Genomic DNA, 25762 nt, shown 5'->3' with positions numbered 1-25762 from the left:
ACCAAGTCGTCACCCCAAATTAACGGGTCTTACAGATGTGTACCGGTCACGGGTGTGAATTACTTTATTATTAGTCTGTGTGAGTTTTGTAAACATGATGTGAGAAGGACAACAAAACCTCTCAGTGTCAGGGAAAGGGTCATGGCACCCTTTGTCTTCAAAATTTAAGTGTGAAAATAACAATAACAAAAAAGCAAGTTTAGATTCATTTGTCTACTTGTCGACATTTCCTTGTGAATCACTTAAGCTATAAATACCACGATTGACTAAACATTCTATTTTCCAGGGAAACAAACCTTTTTAGCAGTAAATTCACATATGACAACATGTAAACTTTACCTGGCCTATATACGCGATTTATCTCAAATGGTTGACTGCAGATTTCATTGTGTTACGTGTCACGCATGATGCATGGGTCATTTATTTAAAATATTTGAAAAATTCTTCTCAAACTTTACTGAAGGATATAAGTTTAGATTAAAAAGGCTCACAAGGGAAGAAATCAATCATCACTTCTGGCACGCCCCTAATAAAAGCTTGGTTACCAAAAAGCTTTTCAGTGATAGTAATGTAGACAAGAATTGGATTTAGGTACATCATACTTTGCAAGGATTAGGTAATGTTTTCTCCGTGGAGTATAGACTTGAAATTGATGAAAAATAGCAACATTTGGCTGTTGTTCTAGTATTCTAAATGAAAAAAAGATAGTTGTCTGTTAGTATCATTTCCACGGTCCCTTTATTACCGTATTTACCCCTGTATAAGTAGATCCCCCCATTTTTGATGGCAAAAAAAGCACTTTCTTAATTTCTTTGTTAAATGTTACTGGGACACTAATATTGTATTCTTCGATTTCTGGAAATGTGGATACACAAAAAAATCAGGGCCTGAAGCGCTTCGATGTCATCAGACAAATATTTCGGGAGACTACGATGGAATAGCTGACATGAGAATTCTAGGACTGATCTAATGACACTATAATAAAAAGCTAACAGGTCATCGAGACTTATGCCGGCTCTCTTTAGCTGACTCAAAAGATACAATCGACGTGCGGCTTTTGAGGTGATAGTATCCACGTGATCGTTCCATTTCAGTAATGACTTGAAATGGAATGATCACGTGGATACTATCACCTCAAAAGCCGCACGTCGATTGTATCTTTTGAGTCAGCTTAAGAGAGCCGGCATAAGTCCTGATGACCTGTTAGCTTTGTATTATAGTGTCATTAGATCAGTCCTAGAATTCTCATGTCAGCTATTCCATCGTAGTCTCCCGAAATATTTGTCTGATGACATCGAACGTATTCAGAGGCGCGCCATGAGAATAATCTTTCCTAGTTTATCGTACTGTAAGGCGATGGATAAGGCCGGAATTCCAACACTTTCAGAGACACGTGAGTCATTATCTATTAAATTATTTGAAGATATTGTAGGTAATGAACACCACAAACTGGCTAACCTGCTACCTCCTATGGCCAGTTCCCACCCTCGGCGTTTGAGAAATAAGAGACGTTTTAATACTCCAGTTTGTCGCACCGATCGCTTTATGAACTCTTTTATTAGCCACGCGATGTAAATAATCTTTAAATACAATGGTAAATAGCCATTTTTATTGTAATTTTTATATTGTACGTAATTCAGTCCTACGACTGTAATGTATGATGTTTTTCAATAAACGAGTTTACTTAATGAGTTTACTTAATAGTTTTGTGGTTCAGCAGTTGTTGTATATGCGGGCATTTTGTCCTTGAGTTTCGAAAAAGTTCTCAAAAAATCGAACAGGTAAACCTCAAACTAACCTGTTTCATTGTTCAACGATAAAGGGCTTTAGAGGATAAGCACAACATCACAGAAGCAGGAGTCAATATTTGAAAATAACTTGCGAACGATGTGAAAATGTACAAGGTTTAATTGGTCCTTGACTTATAATTTCTCACATGATAAACAAAACAAAACTTATAAACCAAACAATATGAAGTTTGCAAAAGCAATTTAAATCAGCCAGGTTTGTATAAAGAATAAAAAACAATCATTACCAACCAGCATTTTTACGCAACACGAGTGACAATGCTTGCATGCAAACACGAGGTATCATGCCAGGTTACTAAGCCATTGAACGATCGCGTTTATTTGAAGATACGGAAATGCCTTTTAGAGCTTTCTGCCTTTGGAAAACGAAAATTTCCAGTGTCTATTTCTTATTTGTGCTTGTGAGTATCTTCAACATTTAGATTTGGAAAAATCCTTTTTCATTTCAACTGGAATTGCTTACATTCATTTTGAAGTCTTTTGTCCACTGTGTTTGTTATGCCCAAGACAACATTATTATGTTAATTTTGAATAAATTACTTAGCTGGAACTTGGCTTAAAAACTTTGACCCGTGTATAAGTCGACGGCGATTTTTGGAGCTTCTTTTGAGGCCATAAAAGGTCGACTTATACACGGGTAAATACGGTAAGATATAGCATGTTGTAAATGTACATCAGTTAGCTTGTATTATGATGAAAATCAACTAGATTGCAAGCCTCAGTCAATTTCATCAACTTCATAACTAACCGTATATAAGACGTAGAATTGAAGCAATAGCAGTACGCACGAAATATGTGATACTGATTTTGCTGTACCATGCATTCCACTTGTCCTGCATTGAGATTGATGCTCATGTACAATAAATGCATTGAAAATGTACTTGTTTCACATTTTAACATCATGTGAAGGGGGAAGGGGGCACTTTTATAGCGATAAGACATACTCAATGTTTGTCTGGCCAAGAATGGGATATGTCTGAGCAAAAATAGGTTTAACCGGACAATTTGACCAGCGCCAGCTGGGAAATTATTTGAAGCTCTGCAATAGAAATGGATTTGAAAGCGGTATTTGGGCCTTGGTGCCAACTAGAAAAGTTGTGAAGTTTCTGAACTCAGGCGGTAGAAAACAACACAGGCATTTTCTCGAACGCTTTCCATTGTCTAAATCTTGGATGTTTCCCACCTTAGAAGCACTGTAAAGCTCGAACAGGCTGGGTCAAAAATACCTTTGCAGCCACAATTTGAAGCAAAAATATAGTAATTATTTATGCCTGCTCGATTTGTGTAGGCAGGTTTGTGATTGGCGGAGCTTAACAATGGTTCACTTCATGTGTCCAGCTGTGATTTTGGGAGTGTGCACTGGCTCATTTCCTTAAACAGCAGCTGGTAATTGAGCCTAAGAGCCTAAGAGAAAGTTATTGTGTTCAGTGAGACCTGTCAAATCCAGGGGTTTACCGGTAAATAAGATTTGAAGTTGTTGGCTGGTTTGAGTGCAGTAACTGACTGTTGTTGTAGTGAAAATGATTTTGATCTTTAATTCTGTATGTTTGAAAGAATCTGCCTTTAATTACTTAAAGTTTAGAGGAAAAAAGTATCCTACTTGTCTGAGTGAAGACGTTGACGCTTTTTGTGGACTTTCAGTGTTTAAATTGATTAACCACTGCAAATCCCAAAATTATGTGGAATCTGAGTTTGATAATGTCATTCAGAGGTCAATTTTTTCGGCTGCTTGAACTGGATTTCCAGAAAAAGAGGGACTGACGAGAAAATTGCTCCGTAGTTTCAATAATAATGCCTGAAATAAATTACTAGATGAAATCAGTCGTAAATTATCGTAACATTGGATTTTCTTGGAGGATGACCAAAAGAGCATTAAGCTTTCAAGTTGGCTACTACCTGAGCCATTATTGCTATCAAATGAAAAATAAAGCAAATAGAAATGAAAAGTTGTTGTGTGCCCTTGGCTTAAGCAAGTAGGTGGTATGACCAAAGCATTATACTTTAACTTAAATGTGTTTTGCACTTGCAGCCAGTTGCTGGTAGTAGTGATCCAGTGCGACCACCAATGAAGGTAAATTCTTGGGCCCCTAATGAGAAATCTAAATCACCAAAAACCTATGCTGAAAAGTTCCATGCCATGAATGTGCAGAGAGCAAACCAAGTGTCTGAACGCCATTCATCCAAGGCTGTTGAAAACACAGCAGCAAGTTCCTATGCTGAAATGCACAGAGCAAAGATTAAAAAGGACAATGCTAAGATAGGAAGCCATGCAATGATCTCAGGCCAAACAACTCTTGGGACTGGAAGTACAACAAACAGTTATGCTCTTTTATACAAACGTGGAAGTATTGCCAGCAAAACAAAGACCAGTGGAAGTACAGGATCAGAGTCAGCTGTTGGTGAACAATCAGAAAAGGAAAATGTACTGAAGGGTGGACAGTCTGTTGCAACCACCTCATATTCACTTCAGGGTTCATTTTCACCAGAAGAGGACCCACCTCTTCCTTTTTACAAAAGAGCATTGTCATTGTCGTTATCAAGCTCATGGCCTGATTGGTCTGAGAAGAAACCATGTGGTAGACTTTCTCCTGTTTGTCACAGTAAGTACAATATCTGCATTGTTTCTGTGTGGTAAATTCACATGTAATACACGTACTGTAAACAAGGTCTTATAATTGTTTGCTGTGTTCGACTGTTTGGCCAGATGTTCCTGTTGATTTTGACACAAGTACTGATGATGTGGATGGTGAAACAAAGAAAAATGGTATGTTTTGCATAATATTTATTTACGTTAATCAAATAATGTGAAGGCAGAAATGTGGAGTGGTTACCACCTCAGGGTCAGTGGTTCAAGACTTGGGTCTTCCACCTTTTTGTTTGCTTGGTCAACTCTCTCTAACGTTAGGGTGAGATAAATTTCCAAGAAGGGCTAGCTGTAAATTCATCTTAAGGCCTAGTAATATGGGCAACAAAGTCCTTCAGCTTGTCGTGCAACACTGTTGCTTTGCAAGTTTGTTACATGTAGTTGTTTTACCACCTACTTGGCCAACTTGTCGCACAACAATCTCCTGTGTTACGAGTTGTGTCAGCATGTTGTGGAAAGTAGAAGGAAGCTCTACTTTTGGCAACAAATTGATGCCAAAATGTATGGCCGATTTCACATTATGATCGGACACAATGTCCAAGCATCTCACCAACACAGCTTCACTTCTCCACTTGAATCCAAAGGTTCCAGATGTCCATGCAAAAATTATTGTTTTATCCACATTTGAAAGAGACAATGTACATGAAATATATGCATGTACAGTGCGGCTCAAAGATAAACGAACTTGGAATACTGTTACCATGTGTGTATGGGTATGTTCACATACGCACACATACACTACTTGTACGGGTATGCCTTTGTTATTCATTGCCATACTTTTGCTTTATGTGACAATAATGTAAAAAAGGAAAGGAACTTTGTTTAAGTGTGTAGTCTTTAAGGGCTGGAGCACTAATTGGGGACACTCTAAACTGAAATCAACGAATTATAAACACAAATGTCATGGCGTTTGCTATTTGATACACAAGTGGAGCAAATGTAATCACACTTCCACTGTTTAAACAATGGTAACAGTAACTCTCTCATGCAAGTAACACGTTTAACTGTTCATAATCCCTCTTGGGTAACAGGGACAGTCCCTTTGCCTTCTTTCTCTGCAATGTCTCTGATCCGCTGAGCAGCTACTTCTGCCGATCATCTCGGAGTGAAATCTCTAGCTCGAGGATTAAGCTCTACTGGTTAGCTTGGCGGTGTCTCTCGCCTGTCACAAGACAGCTCTATTGGGCATAAATGCTGGATCGCCCACTCCAAATAAGATTTCCCCGCTCTCAGCCTAGCTCCTCGCACAACTCTGTCACGTCCCTTGATGAGTTTTACAATGATTCCGATATTCCACTTTGCGCTCCTCGGTCTGGATCGGAACCATATCACCAACTCCTTGGTCTTATGTTTCAGATTGTGTCTGTCCCTTAGGCTCCTTATGTATTTCATGGTCCAGCGTGACCACAGAACATCCATGACTTCTCAAAATCTCTTCAGCCTCTATGGCGTACCTCCCCCTTAAGTTTTCCAAGAGCAACTGCAATGTTCCTGCCAATAAGAATGGTGACTGTACCAACCGAAAGAGCGCTCGCGTAAATCTCAACGCGAAAGGGTCCTTGTTCTTGATCCAGTGGAACCGTAGGACATCCCTGTCCTCAGCCCTAATGCGTGCCTGAAGGAACGCTGGTTTGATGTCTGCTGTTAAGGCAATTGGTTTGAGGTGCTTACGCACAAGTACATTCCACAAGAGGTTCTGAAGAAGTTCTGTCTTGAAACATTCATTTAATGATGGACCCTCATCATTTGGTTTAGCTGTTGCACCAAATACAATTCTAAGTTTTGTTGCTGTTGCTGTTTCCCTTTTCAGAGGTTTATGTGGGATGTAGGACACTCTCTCGTTGGGTTCCTCTACCACTCTCTCGACTATCCCCTCTTCTAGCTGATCTTGAATGATTTCATCGTACTTGTCAATTACAGTATGTCTGGATCTCGCTGCAACTTCCTTACTAGTCTTTCTAGTCTTGCGATGCTACCATGTTCGTTTGTGAGTAGATGACCATGACCCGGCTTCCACAACAAGCCACTTTCATACCAACCTTCCTCATGTCAGTGTAGCTGCTTGATGAATTCACCATACACGCTCCCTTGGTCTGTTTCTGATCTATCTCGGAGTCCCAAGACATCTAAACTACAGAGTTACAGTACCGCTCAAAGGTAAGTTGACAGTCTCGACTCGATCCTCGAAACTCGATTCTCGCGTCGCGAAGGTCGAGACGTTTGAGTTTTGAAACGCGAGAATCGAGGCTGGAGAATCAAGACTCGAGAATCGAGAGTCGAGAAAGATGAACTTTGGAATATGCATAAACTCGAGAAGAACTTGAGAAAGCGATTTATGTCTAGAAGAAATGAACAATTCTGCAAACGGAGCCTTTGTACGCAATATTCATGTTGACTCTAAGCAAGCTTTCAATGTTCTTGGCCCGCGAAAAAAATATTATCTTCATTATCCTTCGGAATGTAGAGTAAAAACGTCGCGATCTTATTCACTTGTTCTGAAAAAAATACACGAGTTTCCGATGCGTTCCCCAGGCACAAACCCGGTCACAAACTAGCAAAATGACCACGTACATGTAATTTATCGGAGTAAAAAGGAGCCTTGTTCAAAAGTTGGCGTTGTAATATTAAAAAACTGGAATTCCAACTACCACTGCGTCTTTCCCATCGTGACAAAAGCTGGATTGAAACTTTATCGTCAAAATCATCAAAAGACGAATGGTCAATTATGGTCACAATTCTGCTTGCTCGTTTTGGATGTCAAGAGAATCGAAAGGGAAAATATAACATGCTCTAAAAACTTGCACCGGTACGTATACGCAATTATCGCTGTATTTAAAGCCAACACCACGACACAATCGAGTAAACGTGAAAATCTTCACTCGCATGTTGTATGAAAACTTGTCAGATACATTTACCATGCGCATGAACATAAATCGTGCATAAAGCGTCAGGTTTTAAGTTTTAAGCCAAGCGAGCATGTTCAAGTTGATTGTGAAGAGAGCCGTTTTGTAAATGATCGCAACAGATTATTCATTGATCCTTTGAGGAAAGGATTGAGCGACAGGAACTGTGTGCATACTTCGTCAACAGAACTACTCGCACTTGATATCCGACTCGCTTTTTCGACGCATGTACAACACACAAGTGCGCTTTGCTTGTCTAATTTATTTCTCGAGAGATCAGTCAAGCATCAAGCTCATTATTTTTCTCGACTCAAAACTCAAAAGACTCAACTCGCAAGTTGCGTAACTCGACTCGAGACTCGATTCTTGAAATTTTCGAGATTCGAGTCTCGAGTCGATTTTCGGGACTCGCGAGTGACTGTCAACTTACCTTTGAGTGGTACTGTAGTCATAATCTGCTGCTGATGAGATTGTCAAGTAAATGTTAGAGAGGCCTGTTTCTTCACCAGAGGACATAATCGCCCAGCCTAGCATAGTGAGCTCAGCAATAGACTCAAATGGTATACCAATCCTTGGTTTTGTCTCAGTTTTGATTCTTGAGTACTCACTGGCCCTGAGTACATGTATAAGGTGGATGAAAAATTCAGCTTTCTTGTCTTTTTCTTCCGTAACTACTCCTTCTAGGTGAGGATGCTTGCTTATCGATTCTTCATAATGTGGGTTTGAGACTGTAAGATCCCCTTATCTACCTTGTTGACCTTTCCATCGACACTTGCAACCTTCACTTTGTAACTTCATACTTTTTGGGTCGTAGAGCAAAGCATCATTTCTATCATTCTGTTGTTGGAAGCTTGTTAAGCCGTTCGACTAGAGCTGCTGACGCATATGAACTACCAGCACCTGTGTCCAGTAATGCTCTACACTTGATGCCATCAACCACCACCACCACCACTGGATAGATAACATAACCCTTGTGACCACCTGTCACATGCTTGAAATTTAGCCTTTTCCAACTCAATGTCTTCATCCAAGATTTGTTTCCGTTTTTCTTCTTCAAGTTTTTCCTCTTCGGCTGATCTAATACCAGCAGCTACACGCCTTACTTGTTTGAGTCCCTTCAAATTTACCTTGTTGTTTTTGATTTGCAACTCCTGAACTTGCAATTTAAGCTGATGCATTTTGTCAATAATAGATTCTAAAGTGCTCCCATTTCTCTTGATAGCCTTTTCATCATCGGTTTCGAGTATTTTCCCTGTATCTTCTACCATAAAGTTAAGCATTTTCAGTTTACCTTCGATCTTCTCTTGCAATGTTTTGATCTCGCTCATGTTGACATTTGGTTGGTGAAAACCTTTGTGTTTGAATTCCTCTTGTCGCTTGTCCTGAACAGTCCTGGCAGGGTTGGCACTTGTGGCGCAATGATTCCTTGACACTTTTTCACAACAGTTAACTTTCAGACGCATTTATTTCCATCGCAAGTGTGGACAAGTTCGTTTTTTGCTCACTTGACTGGTCTCAACCGGTTTCTTGTGACGTCAGTCCATCGGGTCACAAAATTGTCATGTTGCATCCTATTTTCGTTCTGACAATCCACTTCGTTGGTAAAACCAAACATTTTCTTGTACTACTTATCCACCGATGCAGCACCACAGTTTCTTAAGAAACTACCTCCTTTATTCATTGGAGAAAAAATAGGCTAGCTCATATATTCTAATGAGACACATGCGAAAAAGTATATATGTGTAGGCGATCGTAATGAATAAAGTATTATACGCATATTATTTGCATTTTACTTGTATATTTTTGTTCATTTATCTATGAGCTGCACTTTATACATCTGGTGAAGCAACATAGACGTGAATCATGAACTGAACTGTGTGCATATCCATGAGAAACTTGCCTACCCCTCGAGCAGCTTTAGCGAATCTCCCCAGAATGCATTACGCACATTGCGAAGTATATCTTGCATTGTAAGTTGGTTGAACTTTGCCCCTTTGCAATCACTGGTCCTTACTGAACTTGTGGGGTGACTCAGGTCTCTAGTCAATAACTGAAATGTTTCCATGACTGGCGTTATTAAGTAATGTGTTGGTTCGTTTAGCCAGACAATTATGTATATTATTCCCTAACACAAATTTACAAGTAATAATAGCTTAGACTAGTGCCCAGGCCAGCCCCATGAAGGAACAGTGTTGATTTGCATAATACTAATTAATGTCTGGTCAAATTGTTAATGTCTGAGCAAAAGGAAGATCTGAAAGGACACATGACCTATTAAAGAAGAAAAATTATTTTCAGCATTGTACTTAACTGTTTCACTCTTGTAAATTATTTCCATCACCCCATTGCACTAAATATGGTTATATTAATTGCCGAAAACATTTCTGGGCAAGAGCTCAAAGTTGTTGTTGTTTTCATTAAGTTAATAGACCAAGCCGGCTAACTCAATGTTGTACCATTTGGGACTGAAAGGTTTTGTTCCAGCTATTTCCACGTCATTTATGGTAAACACTGGTTGATAAGCTGCACTCATATATCAAAAATTCATATCTGAAGTACTTCATTCTGTGAACATATGAGCTAAAGTAAAGTCTTTGTCACCTTGGATCGATCATTTAATTTAATAAGACCCAAAGACATCATTTAACCCTCCAAAGAATATGTCACCTTCTTTGGAAACAAGACTGCTTTTCCTGGTGAACGTTTTCCCCATTTTTTTCAGTGAAACTCCTCAGCCCTTAATGTTGACCGCTCATTGTTGAGGTTCGTTTACAAGTTTACATTCTTTGCTTGGGGTGTGTTTGATTCCAGAATCCATCGTTTTTATGGAGATTCATGCTAAAATGCTAAAATGCTATTTTAAACATCTTTATTATCGTTGTTGCTTCAAAATGCCATACATAACGTTTTAAATCACCACACCACATATTCTTATTCCAGAATAGGGTCAATTGACTCACACTTAGTGGCCACGCAAAGCAACCCGAAAGATTCCTTCAGCTCTTCTTCGTGTTGTTGGCTTGCAAGCCATCTATCGGTTACAAACTCACTTGCGAAATATTTGCCATTGAAGTTGGAAACAATGGAGAAACGGAGGTCCATTTGCCACACAAGTTCTCAAAAATTGCTTTGTGCAGTGGAACCTCGATTTAATGAACTACTATATCACGAAGCCCTCGGTATAATGAACGATATTCAGCCCTGCCAAAGTTACAGTAAATTGTATGGAACAAAACCTCGATATAACGAACCTCGACATAACAATAACAAATCCAGAAGCCCAAATGTAAAATTATACCCCAATATAACGAAGAAATGTGAACATGTGACAAAAGATAAAACTGGGAAACAGGCCAACAAGGATGAAAATCCTTTAATTCTGTAACTACAGAACCACTTCACACTTACAGAAACAGCTCATAACAAATGCAGACACTGACGCTATCGACACATCCACAGATCCACTTTATCCTTTTTGTCTCTTATTAGCTCTATTGACTTTTTAATTTTTTTTTTTTTGAGACTTTTTGCGCTAAAAGGTGTAAGTGTAGCCGGAAGTTCCGGACCAATGCCTTTGTTTCTCTGTTTTGCTGGCCACTTCCACAGAAATTTCTCCTCTGTGTGTCATAAACAGGTGAAACACATGTGAAAGTGTACTGAAGCTTCATATAGACTTAATAAAGCACAAATGTTATTTACAGTAATCGTTCAGACCCAGAAATGCTGTGTAGCGAAATGTAACACCATTAAAGAAACAATTATTAATTATACCTCGATAAACATTTTAGTTGCTTTCCCGCAAATTGTCTATATAACGAAACCTTGATATAACAAACCAATTTCCCCAGTCCCTTGGCACTAAAGCGAGGTGCCACAGTGACTGTATTTGCCCTCTTACAGAGGGTCAATCTCTTGCAAAGGCAGTGACCAGTCATCATAATTTTTACATAGTATCTGTTGATGTTTGGTTAAAACAGGCTTATTTCAGGGTCTCGGGAGAAAATTTACAGGTTTCTTCCTTGATGTTCTCATAAATAACCCGCATCCCCGATTTTGGAGAAAATTTTACAGCAAAAGGATGTGGCTTATCTACTGGCGTTTGTGGTAAACGTGAATGGCTCTTGTATTGCAGCAAAAGGCCAGTGTTGGTAGGTTTGAGGTATACTTTGGTTTGGATTTGTGTAGATTTGTTAAGGAGCTGTGTGCCAAGAAACGGAAGCATTCCATTATTCTCAATCTCCATAGTGAACTTAACCGAAGGGTAGCAGTGGTTAAGAGTCTCAAGGAATTTATTAGCTGATGCTACATGAATATTCAGCACAATAGTTAACATGTCATCCACATCTCCTGTAGTATGCGGGCATCTTGCCTTCACGCTCGAGGGTTTCTTCTATGCTGCACATAAAAACGCTCGCCATTAAGGGTCCGAGCGGGGAGCCCATAGCGACATCATCTGTCTGCTGGTAGAGTTGACCGTTGAACAGAAACAGTTGGTCCTTCGTTGCGCCTCTTAGGAGATCAACCAGGTCCTTGCTTACTGAGGTTGAGGCCATGCGTTACATTAAACCAATCATTCATGAAAGCTTTATCGGCAAGAATATGTATTATTGTCTCTTCCAGTGGTACATTGGTGAATAATGAAGAGACAGAGAAAGAAACGAGCATATCGCCACTGTCGATTGTCAGTCCATGGACTTTGTTGACGAACTCAAAGGTATCAGTGATTGTGTATTGGTTGATAAAAAGACGTTTGAGCTTGTCGTCTAGCCATTTCGCTAGAGCAAAGTTGTACGTGTTAGTAGCGGACAAAATAGGTCGCATGGCTAGCTGTTGCTTATGCGTTTTGGGCAATCCGCAAAGGTGTGCTAACCTCATCAAAAAGGTCCAAAGCCCTCAAAGACACTCTTAAAAGCCATTCACCAGCTGAAGCAGCATGAAGACATCGTTATAACTAAACCTGACAAAGGATCGGGGGTGGTAGTGATGGACAAGGATGAATACTTGCATTTGCTAGCTGATGCATCGATAAATAACACAACCAAATTCATAATGGTTGATTCTGAGAAACCAAAGAGTAGAGGTAGACCTCCGAAGCACTATCACCCTCTCCTACGGAAAGAGAAGGAACTAGAATCACTTGTTTGCCGAATCCTCCCTGCTTAGGTTGTAGACTCTGTTCGCCCATCGGCTTCCAGGTTAGCACACCTTTGCGGATTGCCCAAAACACATAAGCAACAACTAGCCATGCGACCTATTTTGTCCGCTACTAACACGTACAACTTTGCTCTGGCAAAATGGCTAGACGACAAGCTCAAACCTCTTTCTATCAACCAATACGCAATCACTGATACCTTTGAGTTTGTCAATGAAGTCCATGGACTGACAATCAACAGTGGCGATATGCTCGTTTCTTTCTCTGTCTCTTCATTATTCACCAATGTACCACTGGAAGAGACAATACATATTCTTGCCGATAAAGCTTTCATGAATGATTGGTTCAATGTAATGCACGGCCGCAACCTCAGTGAGCAAGGACCTGGTTGATCTCCTAAGAGGCGCAACGAAGGACCAACTGTTTCTGTTCAACGGTCAACTCTACGAGCAGACAGATGGTGTCGCTATGGGCTCCCTGTTTGGACCCTTAATGGGGAATGTTTTTATGTGCAGCATAGAAGAAACCCTTGAGCGTGAAGGCAAGATGCCCGCATACTACAGGAGATATGTGGATGACACGTTAACTATTGTGCTGAATATAGCATAAGCTAATAAATTCCTCGAGACTCTTAACCACTGCCACCCTTCGGTTAAGTTCACTATGGAGATAGAGAATAATGGAATGCTTCCGTTTCTTGGCACACAGCTCCTTAACAAATCTACACAAATCCAAACCAAAGTATACCTCAAACCTACCAACACTGGCCTTTTGCTGCATTACAAGAGCCATGTTGATGATCGCTACAAGTGTGGCTTATTGAAAACTATGCTCGATAGTGCCTTCCGCCTCTCATCCAACTGGTCATACTTTTTCGATGAACGTAATCGGCTCAAAATGGTGTTTTCTCGTCTTAGTTATCCAGACAGGTTAATTAATTCCACCATCTCTCGCTTTATCGCATTCAAAGCTTCTGATCAACCTGTTCTCGAGTTACCAGCTGTTAACAACGAATTAAAAGCGGTTCCTGTTGTTCTGCCATTTAAGGACCAGTCTTCAGCCGATATTGTAAGAGCTCAACTTAAAGATCTGAGCCAGAAAATTCAAGTGACCGTCCAGCCCATATTTGTTCGCCACAAGATTGAACAGCATCGGAAACCGCGCGAAGTCAAGCCTCCCATTGTCAACCAACAATACCTTGTTTATCAATTTAAATGTGACCTGTGTGATGCAGGTTATGTTGGTTATACACGGCGGCATTTGCATCAACACGTTGACAAGCACAAGAATGCGTCTTCCTCCATTGGAAAGCATTTCCGTGTGGAACATTCCTATGTGCCCAATGACCTTACGAGGAATTTTTCCCATCTTAAAAATGTGCAAGAGCAAGTTTGACTGTCTCATTTATGAAATGTTTTTAATTAATGAACCAAGCCTCAATGTACAGTCAGACTCAATTCGTGCGAAAGTGTTTTAATCCTTTTTTATTCTTGCATGTTTTTAACACCCCCTTTTGTACATTCTCATACTTTACATACTTTTACTTCTTAGTTTTATATTTATATGCATACAAAATTTTATCTTCACTTTTAAGCTTGATAATGACCGAAGTTCGGTCGAAACATCGCACATTTTTCCCGATAATTTTTACCTCAATTTGTGAAAGTGGCTCTGAATCTGCTGAAGAGAATTTTTCTTAACTTTGCACAGAGTTTTATCTTAGCATGTTGATCAGTTTGCAGCAATAAAGATCAGAGGTCACCGAGTACATTACAATATACACTGTAGGTGGTTTTTAGATGGCTCTTTTGTTGCCTTGGTAACCTGTTATGTCATGTGAATGAGCGCAACTTGTTAAGCAATTACTGGTTTCTCATATGGTACCATAACACTTTGCCATTATGTGGAACTGTTGGGCAGATTGAGTCCTTTCAAATACTTACATGTAAGTTTTTTGAAAGTGTTGAAATTTTTGACAAGAGGGAGTAAACTGAAGTACACAAATAAAACCTCTCAGAGCAGAGAAGAGAACTGACAAACTTCATCCACTCATAACTTCAAGTTCTAGTATTGCACCCAAATGACAGTGAATGCTCTCACTATAGCAAAATAACCTGCTCCCCCTTATAATGGCATGTACATCAGAAACTGGGTGTAAATGGATATTCCTTCAAAGTAGGCGAGGATTATGGTCTGTTTTGTATTCCACAGTCATTATAAAACAACAACGTAATAATATTTGTCATTGTTATTGTCAATTTTATGTTTAAATTCCTGCACAACCCACAGATTAGCAAAATCTTATCAAGGCACTGAGGTTGTGCTTACATTTCATGCACTTCCCATGTTTTATTTTCCCTTGTTGTAGTTTAAAGAGTGAATACACGATTACAGTACAATAAATGAAGCGACCTAGAATCTTAAACTTATGAGTTTGTTTTTTAGTTGGGTTATTGTGACTCACAAAAATTGAGAGATGAATCAAAGGCCAGACTTATTGTACATGTAGATGTATTATACATGTACTTATGGTAAAGTGAATTAATTAAGAGAATAATTATAAGAATTATTGTTGCTTAGTGCACTCATTCCTCTGACAGGTGTTCCTTCAACACCTATCCACATGAAGCCCCAACTTGTTCGATCAGCGTCAAAGACTCGTCCTTTGAGGGCTCCTGAAGTTGGAGAAACAAAGAAGAGTGACATCCAGTTGAGTGGTATTGATATCTTAGAAATAACTCCAACTCGACCACCTCAGCTGGCTCCTGTAAAGGTAAACTATTTAATGACCAATGCTCATTGCTTCATACAGCACCATGTAAATGATGTCTTTATCACCATTTTGATCAAGATTTCCAAAGTTCCTTTTCATTTGTCATGTTGCTAAGGACAATAATAAAATTATTGGAGAAGACCTCATAAACAATGTGTTTCGGGGGACTTTAGCCAGACTGCTTATTACACAGTTTACAATTTTAATTTAGGAAGTGAAGGATGCCCCCCGTCCAGATAAGGTCAGACCACAACACCGGGGACTACGTCCCCTACTCTTATTGAATAGTGAGTGGGTTCTTTAAGGTCCCATACTATTTAATTTCCAACAAGGGTTATGAGACGGGACCTCCGGTTTACAGTCCTTATCCGAGAAGACTTGAAACTCTAACCATTTGCAGATGTAATTACAAAGGCAGCACATTCTCCTCAGTTATTTTAAGACCCTGAGTGTTGGTCCGGCCGGAGTCGAAGTCACGACCTCCCGCATGGCAGCCCGATGCTCAACCAAGCAAGCCACCATTGCGCGGTGGCTCAGACTCGCTGAGACTCGTAAATGACAGGGACCGCATCCATGTTTACATTTTTAAAACATCGTAGCTTCGCAAACCAATCGTGTTATCATTTATCGAAAGAACGGATCGCTTAAGCTTCAAGGACATAATGATCGTGAGTAAACTTTTGTGACGCAGTGTACATTGTAGCTTGTTTATTTTGCATGCCATGCTGAACGAGCCAATAGAATGTGAAATTTCTCTAAGCAACAAAATCAACTCTAAGCCAATCGGAACTCATGTGAAAGTTCTTCATTAGATGCGACGCGTGCAAGCGCTGCTTTTGCTTTTTGAAAGCGAAACAAACTGGCCTTTACTTCACTTTTCAACGCTGTAGTTTTAAAAAGAATATGGCTGCAGATCTTGATCATGACTAATAAATATTCATGATCACATTGGGATGAGAGAAAAAGTCTGGATAATCACGAAATCTGGATAATTGAGGTCTGGTTAATCGAGGTTTGTCTGTAATTTACTAGTTCATCTACAGGTGTTTGCTGCCTCTTTTCAATATGTATTCAATGTGTGTATTCAATTTTTGCAGCAGCATACAAACCTGAACATAAGTGCACTAACATACACATCCAGAATCCTATAGATGCGGTCAATTACTGACATGATAAAGGTGATTTGTTGTTGAATATCTTTAGGGTGGAAATCTACCTCCCAATAATGTACTGAAGGAAGTTCACAAGCAAGCAGAAACAAAGCGGGCACTGAAAATGTACTCTGTGATTAGTGATGGTGAAGAAGTGAAAAGTCGAACTCCCTCACCTTCAGAAAATAATGATGCCATTAACATGGGGATTATAGGAAACACAGGAAGGTATGAAAACGTAGTTATTTAAAACATGACCACTTCCCTTCTGCTTGGAAAATGACTACCATACTAACTAAAGTCTCATAGTAGTAAAAGTCTCTGCTTAAGAGCCAGAAGGCTCATCAGGTCGGCGCTTATCTCCGGTTTCAGTAGCATGAAGCGACTAGGAGTATTTATACTCCCCCCTGGATGGGATGCTAGTCCATCGCAGGGTTACCCCCAGCATTACGCCGGTACCCATTTATACACCTGGGTGGAGAGAGGCACCGTGAGAGTAAAGTGTCTTGCCCAAGAACACAACACAATGTCCCCAGCCAGGCCCCGAACCCGGACCACTCGATCCGGAGTTGAGTGCACTAACCACGAGGCCACCGCGCCTTATAGTAGTGCTGTAGTTTTAAAAAATATTACAACTAATGGGAATTCTGTAGGAGTCATGATTCTAAAAGTACCGAGTAAGTGCTGGAGGTGCAATCTTCTACAGTAACACCATTAGGGTGTCTCTCTAAGAAAGAAAGTGTGATCCTTGAAAGCTCTCAAGTTTCATTTTCAACATTTTCTATGCAGGGGGTAAGGGTTGGGCATGAACACTCTTTCATGTGCTAAGCAGTGTCTCCCTAGATTTTTTTAGTGCAGGCACAATGATAATATTTCAGAGGTTGCATGCATGCATGGGGATCATCAGATGTAAGCAATTCCAGTTAAAATGAAAACGGATTTGACCAACTCTAAATGTTGAAGATACTCTCTCGACTGGCACAATTATGAAATAGACACTCATCTGGAAATTTTCCGTTATCAAAGGTGGAAAACTAAAAAAGACAACTCTGTTTCGTAAAAAATGGACAACAACTTTGAGTTTAGAAGACAGGATTCAATCAATCATCGATCAGCTTCGGTTGCAAGTGTTTGTTACAGTGCAAATTTGAATTTGAGTCAATATTACAATTTTAACTTATGTTAATACATTGTCCTTAGAATTTTAAATTACTGGTAAACGTTACAACAATACTAAATGCAAACAATCAAATAATGCGCGTGCAAACAGTGTCACAAAAGAAAAAATAAACTTAAGTGCTTAATGGCAGGAAATTACAGCAACACCAAAAACTACAGAAAACTAACACTTAAAACATAAATGTAGCTAAAAAGATAGAGTTAGCTCTGCATGCTTTAGCTGTCTATTTAGACTGGGGTTTTCCCAGCGGATATGAACAGCCTCTTTGAGCAACAACTGGAAACAATTAGGTGCCGTATCTAAAATGGAGAAGCAGCTCTCAGAACAGACTCTTTGACATTCCTCAGAGTGTTGCAAATGTTGGAAAATGTGAGAAGGCCTGTCCCTTCTCAGATGCTCATGAATGCGCGTTGAAATGTGTTGGAATGTTTCCCTGACATCACAGACATTACATCCTGCACAAGTGAATTTATACACGACACTTGAACGTAGATCGAAATGCACGGGATCCTTCACACTGAACATGTTGCGAATCTTAAATGAAGAAAAAGCGAACTTAATGTCCAAGTCGACGGAAAAACACTTAACTAGTTTACGTAATCTTCTCTGAGCTTCTGTAGAAAAGGAACCGATGTAAGGTAACTTAAAATACTTTACAGAGGATTGAACTTGGTCGTCTTTAGTTGCGGGGGTCTGGGCTCTAGTAATATACTGATTAAGTACCTTCTCAATTAGATGTGAAGGAAAAAGGTTTTTATACAAAATGAAAGTGAGGTTCTTAACGGCATTGTGAAAGCCTGCCCAAGTGTTGTTGAATTTAACGGTTCTATCAACAAGTGTTCTAACATGACCAATTTTGTACGATGGAGCAGTGAAACTAAAGTAATTGGTTAGAAGACCCATGAACGTTTTCCACGGAAAAACCGTGGTTGTAGTCACTGTGAATGGTTATGAATGAAGACATCTAAAAAGGGTATGTTATGGTCCACCTCTTTCTCCATGGTAAAACGTATGTTAGGGTGCCTAGTGTTAACCCTTTCAGCCCCGATAGTGCCAAATGGCACTTATAGATTTTACTCTGTCTAACGCCAGACGATTTTATTCGTCAATGGGGAACCCCTCGGGGCTTAAAGGGTTAAGCTAACAGCGTGAAAAAACTATGTCCCCGTTTAACCCTTTCAGCCCCGATAGTGCCAAATGGCACTTATAGATTTTACTCTGTCTAACGCCAGACGATTTTACTCGTCAATGGGGAACCCCTCGGGGCTTAAAGGGTTAATGAAATCAAAAAACAAAAGTGCATCTTGTTCCGTCTCAAATACACAAAACACGTCATCAACGTATTGTCGGTAAAATAAAAATTTTGGAGGCCTTGTAGTTCTCCAACCAAATATTTTCGTGGTGGCCCATGAGAAGATTTGCTAACATAGGAGCAAGTGGGGAACCCATAGCCACACCATCAACTTGATCGTAAAACGAACCTTTGAATAAAAAATGTGTTTGAGAAGTAGGAAAGTGGAAAAGGCTTTTAAGCTCAGTGGTACAGCTAAGATCTAGATTACCCTCCGAGACGTATTTGACCACTAGATCAATGCATTCATTTAGGGGAATGTTGGAAAATTCAAGGTCAAAAGAAACCTCAAAATTACCTGACAAGCACAGTTCTTGTATTTCACGCACAAAGGTGAAACTGTCCTGAGTACAGTAATTAAATGGTATATGGGGTTGAAGAAGGCAACATAAATACTTAGCTCATACTTATAAGTCCCGATTGGGCTGAATAGAGGAATTGAATCTGGTCCACGTGGCTTGTGCATCTTAGGAAGACCATAAATTCATGCGGGTTGAGAGCCAGTAGGATAAATCTTGGAATATGTGTCCGCATCCAGGTGGCCCATGGCTTTAAGTTTCCTCAAGAAGCGCTGCAGCTTATTAACGTAAGTTCAAATTGTAACATTGACTCAAATTCAAATTCACACTGTAATGAACACTTGAAACTGGAGATGATCGATGATCGATCGAAACATGTCTTGTAAACTCGAAGATGTTGTCCATTTTTTACGAATACTAGTTTGTCTGCTTTTATCCAGAACATCTCTGTTTCTCCAAATAAAACATGACCGTTCGACTGGTTAGTAACCTGGTGCAATATCTCATGGATCGTGTTGTCACTTGCATTGAACAAAGTAGGCAAGTGCTGGTTGGTAATGATTGTTTTTTATAATTTTGTTACACACCTGGCTGATTAAAATGCTTTTGCAAACTTCATTGTGTTTTGGTTTTTTGTATTGTTGTCACATTTTGCATGGTATATTATTTCAAGTCATTTCAGAGATTATTTCCATGTTGTGCTTATCCTATAAAGCCCTTCTATCCCTGAAGAACAAAAAAGGTGTAGTAGTTTGAGGTTTACATGTTCCATTTTATGAGACCTTTTTCAGAAATCAAGGACAAAATGCCTGTCTATACAATAATAATTGCTAAACCACTTAACTATTAAGCTCTTGAGGCTGTGATTTACAGTTCCTGAAATTACGTCTAAAAAATACAAGATTAGTATCCAGTGAACATTTAACGTAGAAATTCATGAAGTTGAGAAAATTGCATTTTTTTGCCATCAAAAATGGGGCGTTGACGTATATAAACGTAAATACGGTAACTAACCAGTGCTCTTAGCTAGCTAGCCGCCTGTTTATAATAAAAGCTTTGCACTATGTTGTGCTAATTTAGTTTTTTTATTTTGACCTAGATTGATAAAAGCATCCGTCAAACCAGAGTCACCATTTGACAGCAGGCCTCGCATTGTCAGGACTCCAATCAAATCTCAAAGGCAGTCAACTGAACCTTCACCACTTCTTCATACCACAGCTCCTGAATCTAAGAAATTGCACGATCTGGATAGTGGTGGTCTTGGCGTAACAGGATATCAGCTTTTGAGACCTCAAAAAGGCAGAGTTGCAGAGAAGAATTTGCCAGAGAATGAGGTGCACAGTGATGATGACATACAGAGTAATACTTCACTGAATAGAAATGGCTTACTTGATATTAAAAGAGTTGAAGTAGTGGGTGAAAGATTGTTAGATCTGGATAAACGTCATAATAATGCACATAATAAGAATCTACTGGAGTACGAAACAGAAGAGTCAGATGAAGATTTGGCGGATGATAGTGATGAAATTGATGGTGATAATGATGGTGATGGTGATGTTGATGATGATGATGGTGATGTTGATGATGATGATGATGATGAGGAGGAGGAGGAGGAGGAGGAGGAGGAGGAGGTGGAGGTGGAGGTGGAGGCAGAGGCAATACAGGATCAGGAGGAAGAGGATGAAAATATAAAGGGAGGTCTGGGTGGAGGAAAAGAAACAGTAGAAGAGGCAAAAGGAAATGATAGCACAAAACGAGAGGATGAAGAGAGTGAAAATGGGAGTGGAGAAGAAGCATACCAAGCACCTTCTGAATCTTTGGAAAATGAAGCCACAGATGTGACAACCACAACAACAACAACAGTAACAACCTCTGAGACAGAAATACCTACTACGAAAAGTGAAGGTGACAGCTTAGACAGCTCAGATGACAGCGATGAAGACAGTGGCAGAGGAGTTATCAGAATCCCTGAAGGCAAGCGAGACATGACACCAAGAACCCTGAGGAAGAGTTTGTCAAAATCTACACGGGAAAGAATGGAAAGAATGCGCCAAGAAGAGGAAGTTAGGCTCCACAGAGAACAGGAAAAGCTGGATGAGCTTGGAAGAAACCGCATTAAACAATGGCACATTCAACATGAAGAAGAAGAAGAACGATTAAGGCAAAAGATTTTGAAGGAGCAACTAGAACTTGGAAAACTGCTTAAGAAGAAGGAGAAAGATCGGGAATCAGAACGGCAGAGACAACAGCAGCTACAGGAAGAACTACAGAAGCAGGAAAAAGCATTGAGAGAGAGGCTCATCAAACAGCAGCAAGAACTTGAAGAGATTGAGAAAGAGAAGCAGCTTGAGAAAGAACGACAAAAGGAACGCACAAAGGAGAAGATGAGGCAAAGGCAGATACAAAAACAGGCAGAGCGACTCAAAGCAGAGCAAGAATCAAATGAGAGAGAACGAGAACGGGAGCAGATTTTAAAGCAAAAACTTGCTGAGAAGGAAACCGCATTACAGAAGAAAGAAATGCAAAGGGAAAATGCTGCAAAGACTCACACTAATGGTTAGTAGATTGCATTTCGAAGTCTCAGATATTGTTAAGGACGGTGCCTACTAATTAAAGATATTTTTGCCCCAATGTGTGATTATGCAGGAAATGTAGATCTTAACAAGTGTTATTGAAATCCAAAAGAAGATTGGGGGTAACCAAGCATTTTTCAAAGATAATTCATGAATAATATTTGTAATAATTACTTGGTGTGGGAAGTAAATTGCAAAGGTAGGTCAAATAACAGATGGGTCAAAGGAATGCAATTTATTTGTTACAAATTAATAGTATTTTGTTTAAACACTGTCCTTGTGATCATACATAATAAATTATACGTAATAAGTAACAGCTGTTCACTGAAGTGGAGGTGGCTAGGTAAATATCCACCACTTGCATGCCACTGACACTTGGGTGATTGCAGCTGTAGTTGTTTTACTTAACGGTATACTAAAGCATGGAGATAATATAGCACAGAAAGACGATTTTACAATATTATTTTTTGGCACAAATCCAATCAGAGAGCACCTTCAACGCTATCCATTGTATTAGTATAATTTTATACTACCAATAATATTATTCTCACACGCACTGGGAGCCATGTCAAGGCGAACTATGCAGCCTGACCTTTATTAGAGTATTTCATATTTATAACACAAGCTAGAATGTAAAGCTGAATGGCAACATAAAAAAACTGAGAGAATACTACACCATGTGTCTTATGACCCCCCCCCCCCCCCCCACACTTTCACCCAGACTCCCAGACGTGGGTAAGAAAAACGTTTTGCTCTTCTTTTGTTCCTCAGCCAGCGGAAAACAACACTTAGACTAGCATTGCCAGAGTGAAGAGCGTACATGTCTCTATGGGTCTGGAATGAAGTAGCCAAGGAATCTGTTAACCCAAAACTTGGAGATGTACAAACAATATCACACCTCACAGCTCCTTGTTTTTTTTCGATTTTTTTCATGGCACACTGAAGTATTTCTAGCATGTCTTTTCCTCCATGGAAAGATTGAATTAGACAGCTAAATGTACATTTAGTAAGCATGTTTCGGTGTGAATGTGCCCATGATTATTGTAGATGCACTGTTACAATCAGCAATCTGGATTAGGCTAGTCATGTCAAATGACCTGACTGATTCACAGTGAACAAGATGCTAGAAAAAAATTGTAGAGTCAACTAAGATTTTTGTTCTTATCATTATATTCATATTTCTCATTTAAGATCTCTTTGTGACGGGGTCCAATTCTCCACTAAAGTCAAACAGAAAACCTCCCTCAGGGGAACCGCTGAAGAAGAAGATGGCTGTTCCCCCGTAAGTATTCAACTTGCAATTCTTTGAACTCAACTTTAGCACAGAAAGGGTGATTGAAACACTTTGTCGATTTGGTCTCTATGTCACTTTCAATATAGCTTTGAATGCTTTTCTTTTATCTTTGAAAGGTAGTTTCTCTGCTAAATTGGAATTTTCTGGAAAAGGTTGATGAAATGTGGCCAAAGGTTATGGATCATTTCAATTTCTTTTTTAAAAGGTAGCAATGTTTATGTTGTAGGATTCAAGCTGAAAGAGATTCCAGTTACGCAGTAACTGATGACCCGTCAGAGATAAGATTACATTATGCAGCTTCTGCTGGCAGTAGTAATGCATCACAGTGCTGGGAAGTTAGCCTAGATGACCTACAGCCATTTAATAATCCAGACATTGCATTACGGGATGCACTCAAGTACCTGGCAAATACCGAAGATTGGTAAATACTGTGTTTACATGACCTGTGTGCATTAATTTTGATTTTGAAAGTTATTATGTGGAAGGCCTTGGGAAGACTGTGTGTGGTAATATATCAATCATTGTCACTGCTAATTGCCATGATCTTTTTCAATACTTGAAGTGGTTGAGATGATTTGAATAAATTGTTGAATGTCGTTTTGACAAGAAAAAGGGTTTTAAGTTGAAAAATTAAAAGCAAGCATTTTTGGCGATTCTTATTACTGTAACAGTGCACAGTATGTATAAGCTGCGTTTCCAGTTATTTGTGCTTTGATTTTTCGTGACAAATTTTGATCTGTCAATATATTGTCACAGTAATGCTGTCTAGTACATTTTTTACTTTCAAGGTACATGTAATCTTCCTTCAAGTGTTGGAAGCTGAATTTTTGCCCATGTATTTCTTGGTTACTGGGCGTAGACACATATTTTATGTTTTTTAGATTTAGTTTCTTAATTCAACAGGGAGATAAAATGTGAAGGAATTCAAGGAATCCGCCGGCTTGCCAAATATCACCCAGAAGTGCTAGGCACACAGCTGCATACAGTTACTCTTGCTATTATAGCAGAGGTAGGTTCTTACCTTCAAGTTTGCAAACAAGAAGCACTCTCTAAAAGGACTATGAATAGTGTAACTAATATTGTGCTTCAGAATACCAGCATGTTGTGGTTGGCAACATTTTGTAATCCCCTCTAGGCACTTCAATCCTTTATTTTTTTTATTAGCTGTAAGTTTAGTTTCTTTCTTCTTTTTTTTTTTGTTAATTTCTTTATTTTATGTGTTATCTACATGTATGAATAGTTGACAACTGCCTTGTTTTTTCATCTAAAAGGCATGACAAACACTCTGCCGTTTAAACTTGACCTTGAAGATATGCAAAGCATTGTTTTTCTTGAGGCCTTCTTGGCAGGGTCCCAGGCCACTGCGTCCATTCGTAGGTTTGGGTAACTTGGTTCTCCCCAGTGTACCTGCACACAGACAATAAAATTTCACTCCCTGACATTTTCAAGCATGGAACCTTTATGTTTTGATTGTGTACATGGCGGAACTTTTACTATTGGTGAACACATTTATTATTGGTTCCGCGCAACATACGTCATGAATAAAGCGCGAAAGAAATTTTATGTTGATTTTATTGATAGCAATAGTGGAGATCAAGGCAAGTTGTGTAGAGGAAGGAAAAAGCTCCTTGCGCCAAAGGACTGTATCGTTTCCTTACTATAGTAATAACTACTCTTTAGCTGATGACATAGGCGAATTCTTTTGCAGCAAGATACATAACATCCGAACAGAACTTGATTCTTTTGAGGTCACTGTGCAGGACAGGGCTATGTTTCCGGAAGAAGCCGTAGTTAAAGACATTCATAGGTTACAGTAAACACCCGCATGTAAGAACACTTTTTTCAGGTTTAAGGCTGATTGTGTTCTTATTTGAGGGGTCCTTAGTGAGAAATCAGCCTGAAAGTGTTCTTAAATTGTTCTTAAATTGGTTTCAGAAATACTTCAAATTATATATTACTAGAGGGTTAATTGACGTACAATGATGGTTTGTAATAGATTTTATAGTTTGTAATGGTCCTGAACACCATAGTACTTTGATATAAGTTACTGTAAGTTACTGTACTGTATTGTTTCCTTATCCTAATACCCTTTCCCTTTGTATTAAGAACACGTTTTATTTATCAAGCTGAATTTGTTCTTATTTATATGGTGCTTTATTGGCCAAATTTTAGTCTGATGTTCTTAATCCACATGTTCTTATATGCGGGTGTTTACTGTATCGGAATTTCGGCAACTCTCTAGTGAGGAAGTCCGTCGTCTTGTGCAAGAGTCGGCTAAAAAGACCTGTAGCCTTGATCCGAAGTCGACTACTCTGCTAGTTTCCTGCCTAGAAGAACTTTTACCTGTGGTGACCTGCATTTTGAATTCGTCTCTTTTATCGGGACACTTTGCGTCTAGGTGGAAAGACGCTGTTGTGGATCCGCGACTGAAAAAAGCAGGGAAGGACATCTCGTTTGCGAACCTCAGCTCCATTAGTAATTTACAGTTCATTTCAAAGTTGACTGAGCGCGCTGTTTACGATAAAATACACGAACACATGATGAAGTCTGAGCTATACCCGCTGCTGCAGTCTGCATGCCGTGCTAGTTATAGCACGGAAACTGTTCTACTTAAAGGGCAAAACGACATCATGC

The 25762-nt window shown here is 39.5% G+C and overlaps 1 protein-coding gene and 1 pseudogene across 1 annotated transcript in view; both read left to right on the top strand.

The window, feature by feature from the left end:
* Positions 1–25762, top strand: part of LOC138025983 (TOG array regulator of axonemal microtubules protein 1-like) — a 45521-nt gene that overhangs the window by 6562 nt on the left and 13197 nt on the right. Inside the window, exons 2-9 of the mRNA XM_068873146.1 lie at positions 3838–4408; positions 4513–4572; positions 15108–15280; positions 16484–16659; positions 20361–21817; positions 23026–23116; positions 23355–23549; positions 24032–24137. Of these exons, the coding sequence (XP_068729247.1) occupies positions 3838–4408; positions 4513–4572; positions 15108–15280; positions 16484–16659; positions 20361–21817; positions 23026–23116; positions 23355–23549; positions 24032–24137 (2829 nt within the window). The remainder of the gene's footprint in view (positions 1–3837; positions 4409–4512; positions 4573–15107; positions 15281–16483; positions 16660–20360; positions 21818–23025; positions 23117–23354; positions 23550–24031; positions 24138–25762) is intronic.
* On the top strand, positions 12976–13902 carry LOC138027462 (uncharacterized; annotated as a pseudogene).

This window comes from Montipora capricornis, chromosome 12, assembly GCF_036669925.1.
Source record: "Montipora capricornis isolate CH-2021 chromosome 12, ASM3666992v2, whole genome shotgun sequence".
Taxonomy (NCBI): Eukaryota; Metazoa; Cnidaria; class Anthozoa; order Scleractinia; family Acroporidae; genus Montipora; species Montipora capricornis.
Note: the sequence above shows the minus strand (reverse complement) of the source record. Positions and strands in the feature narration are given on the sequence as shown.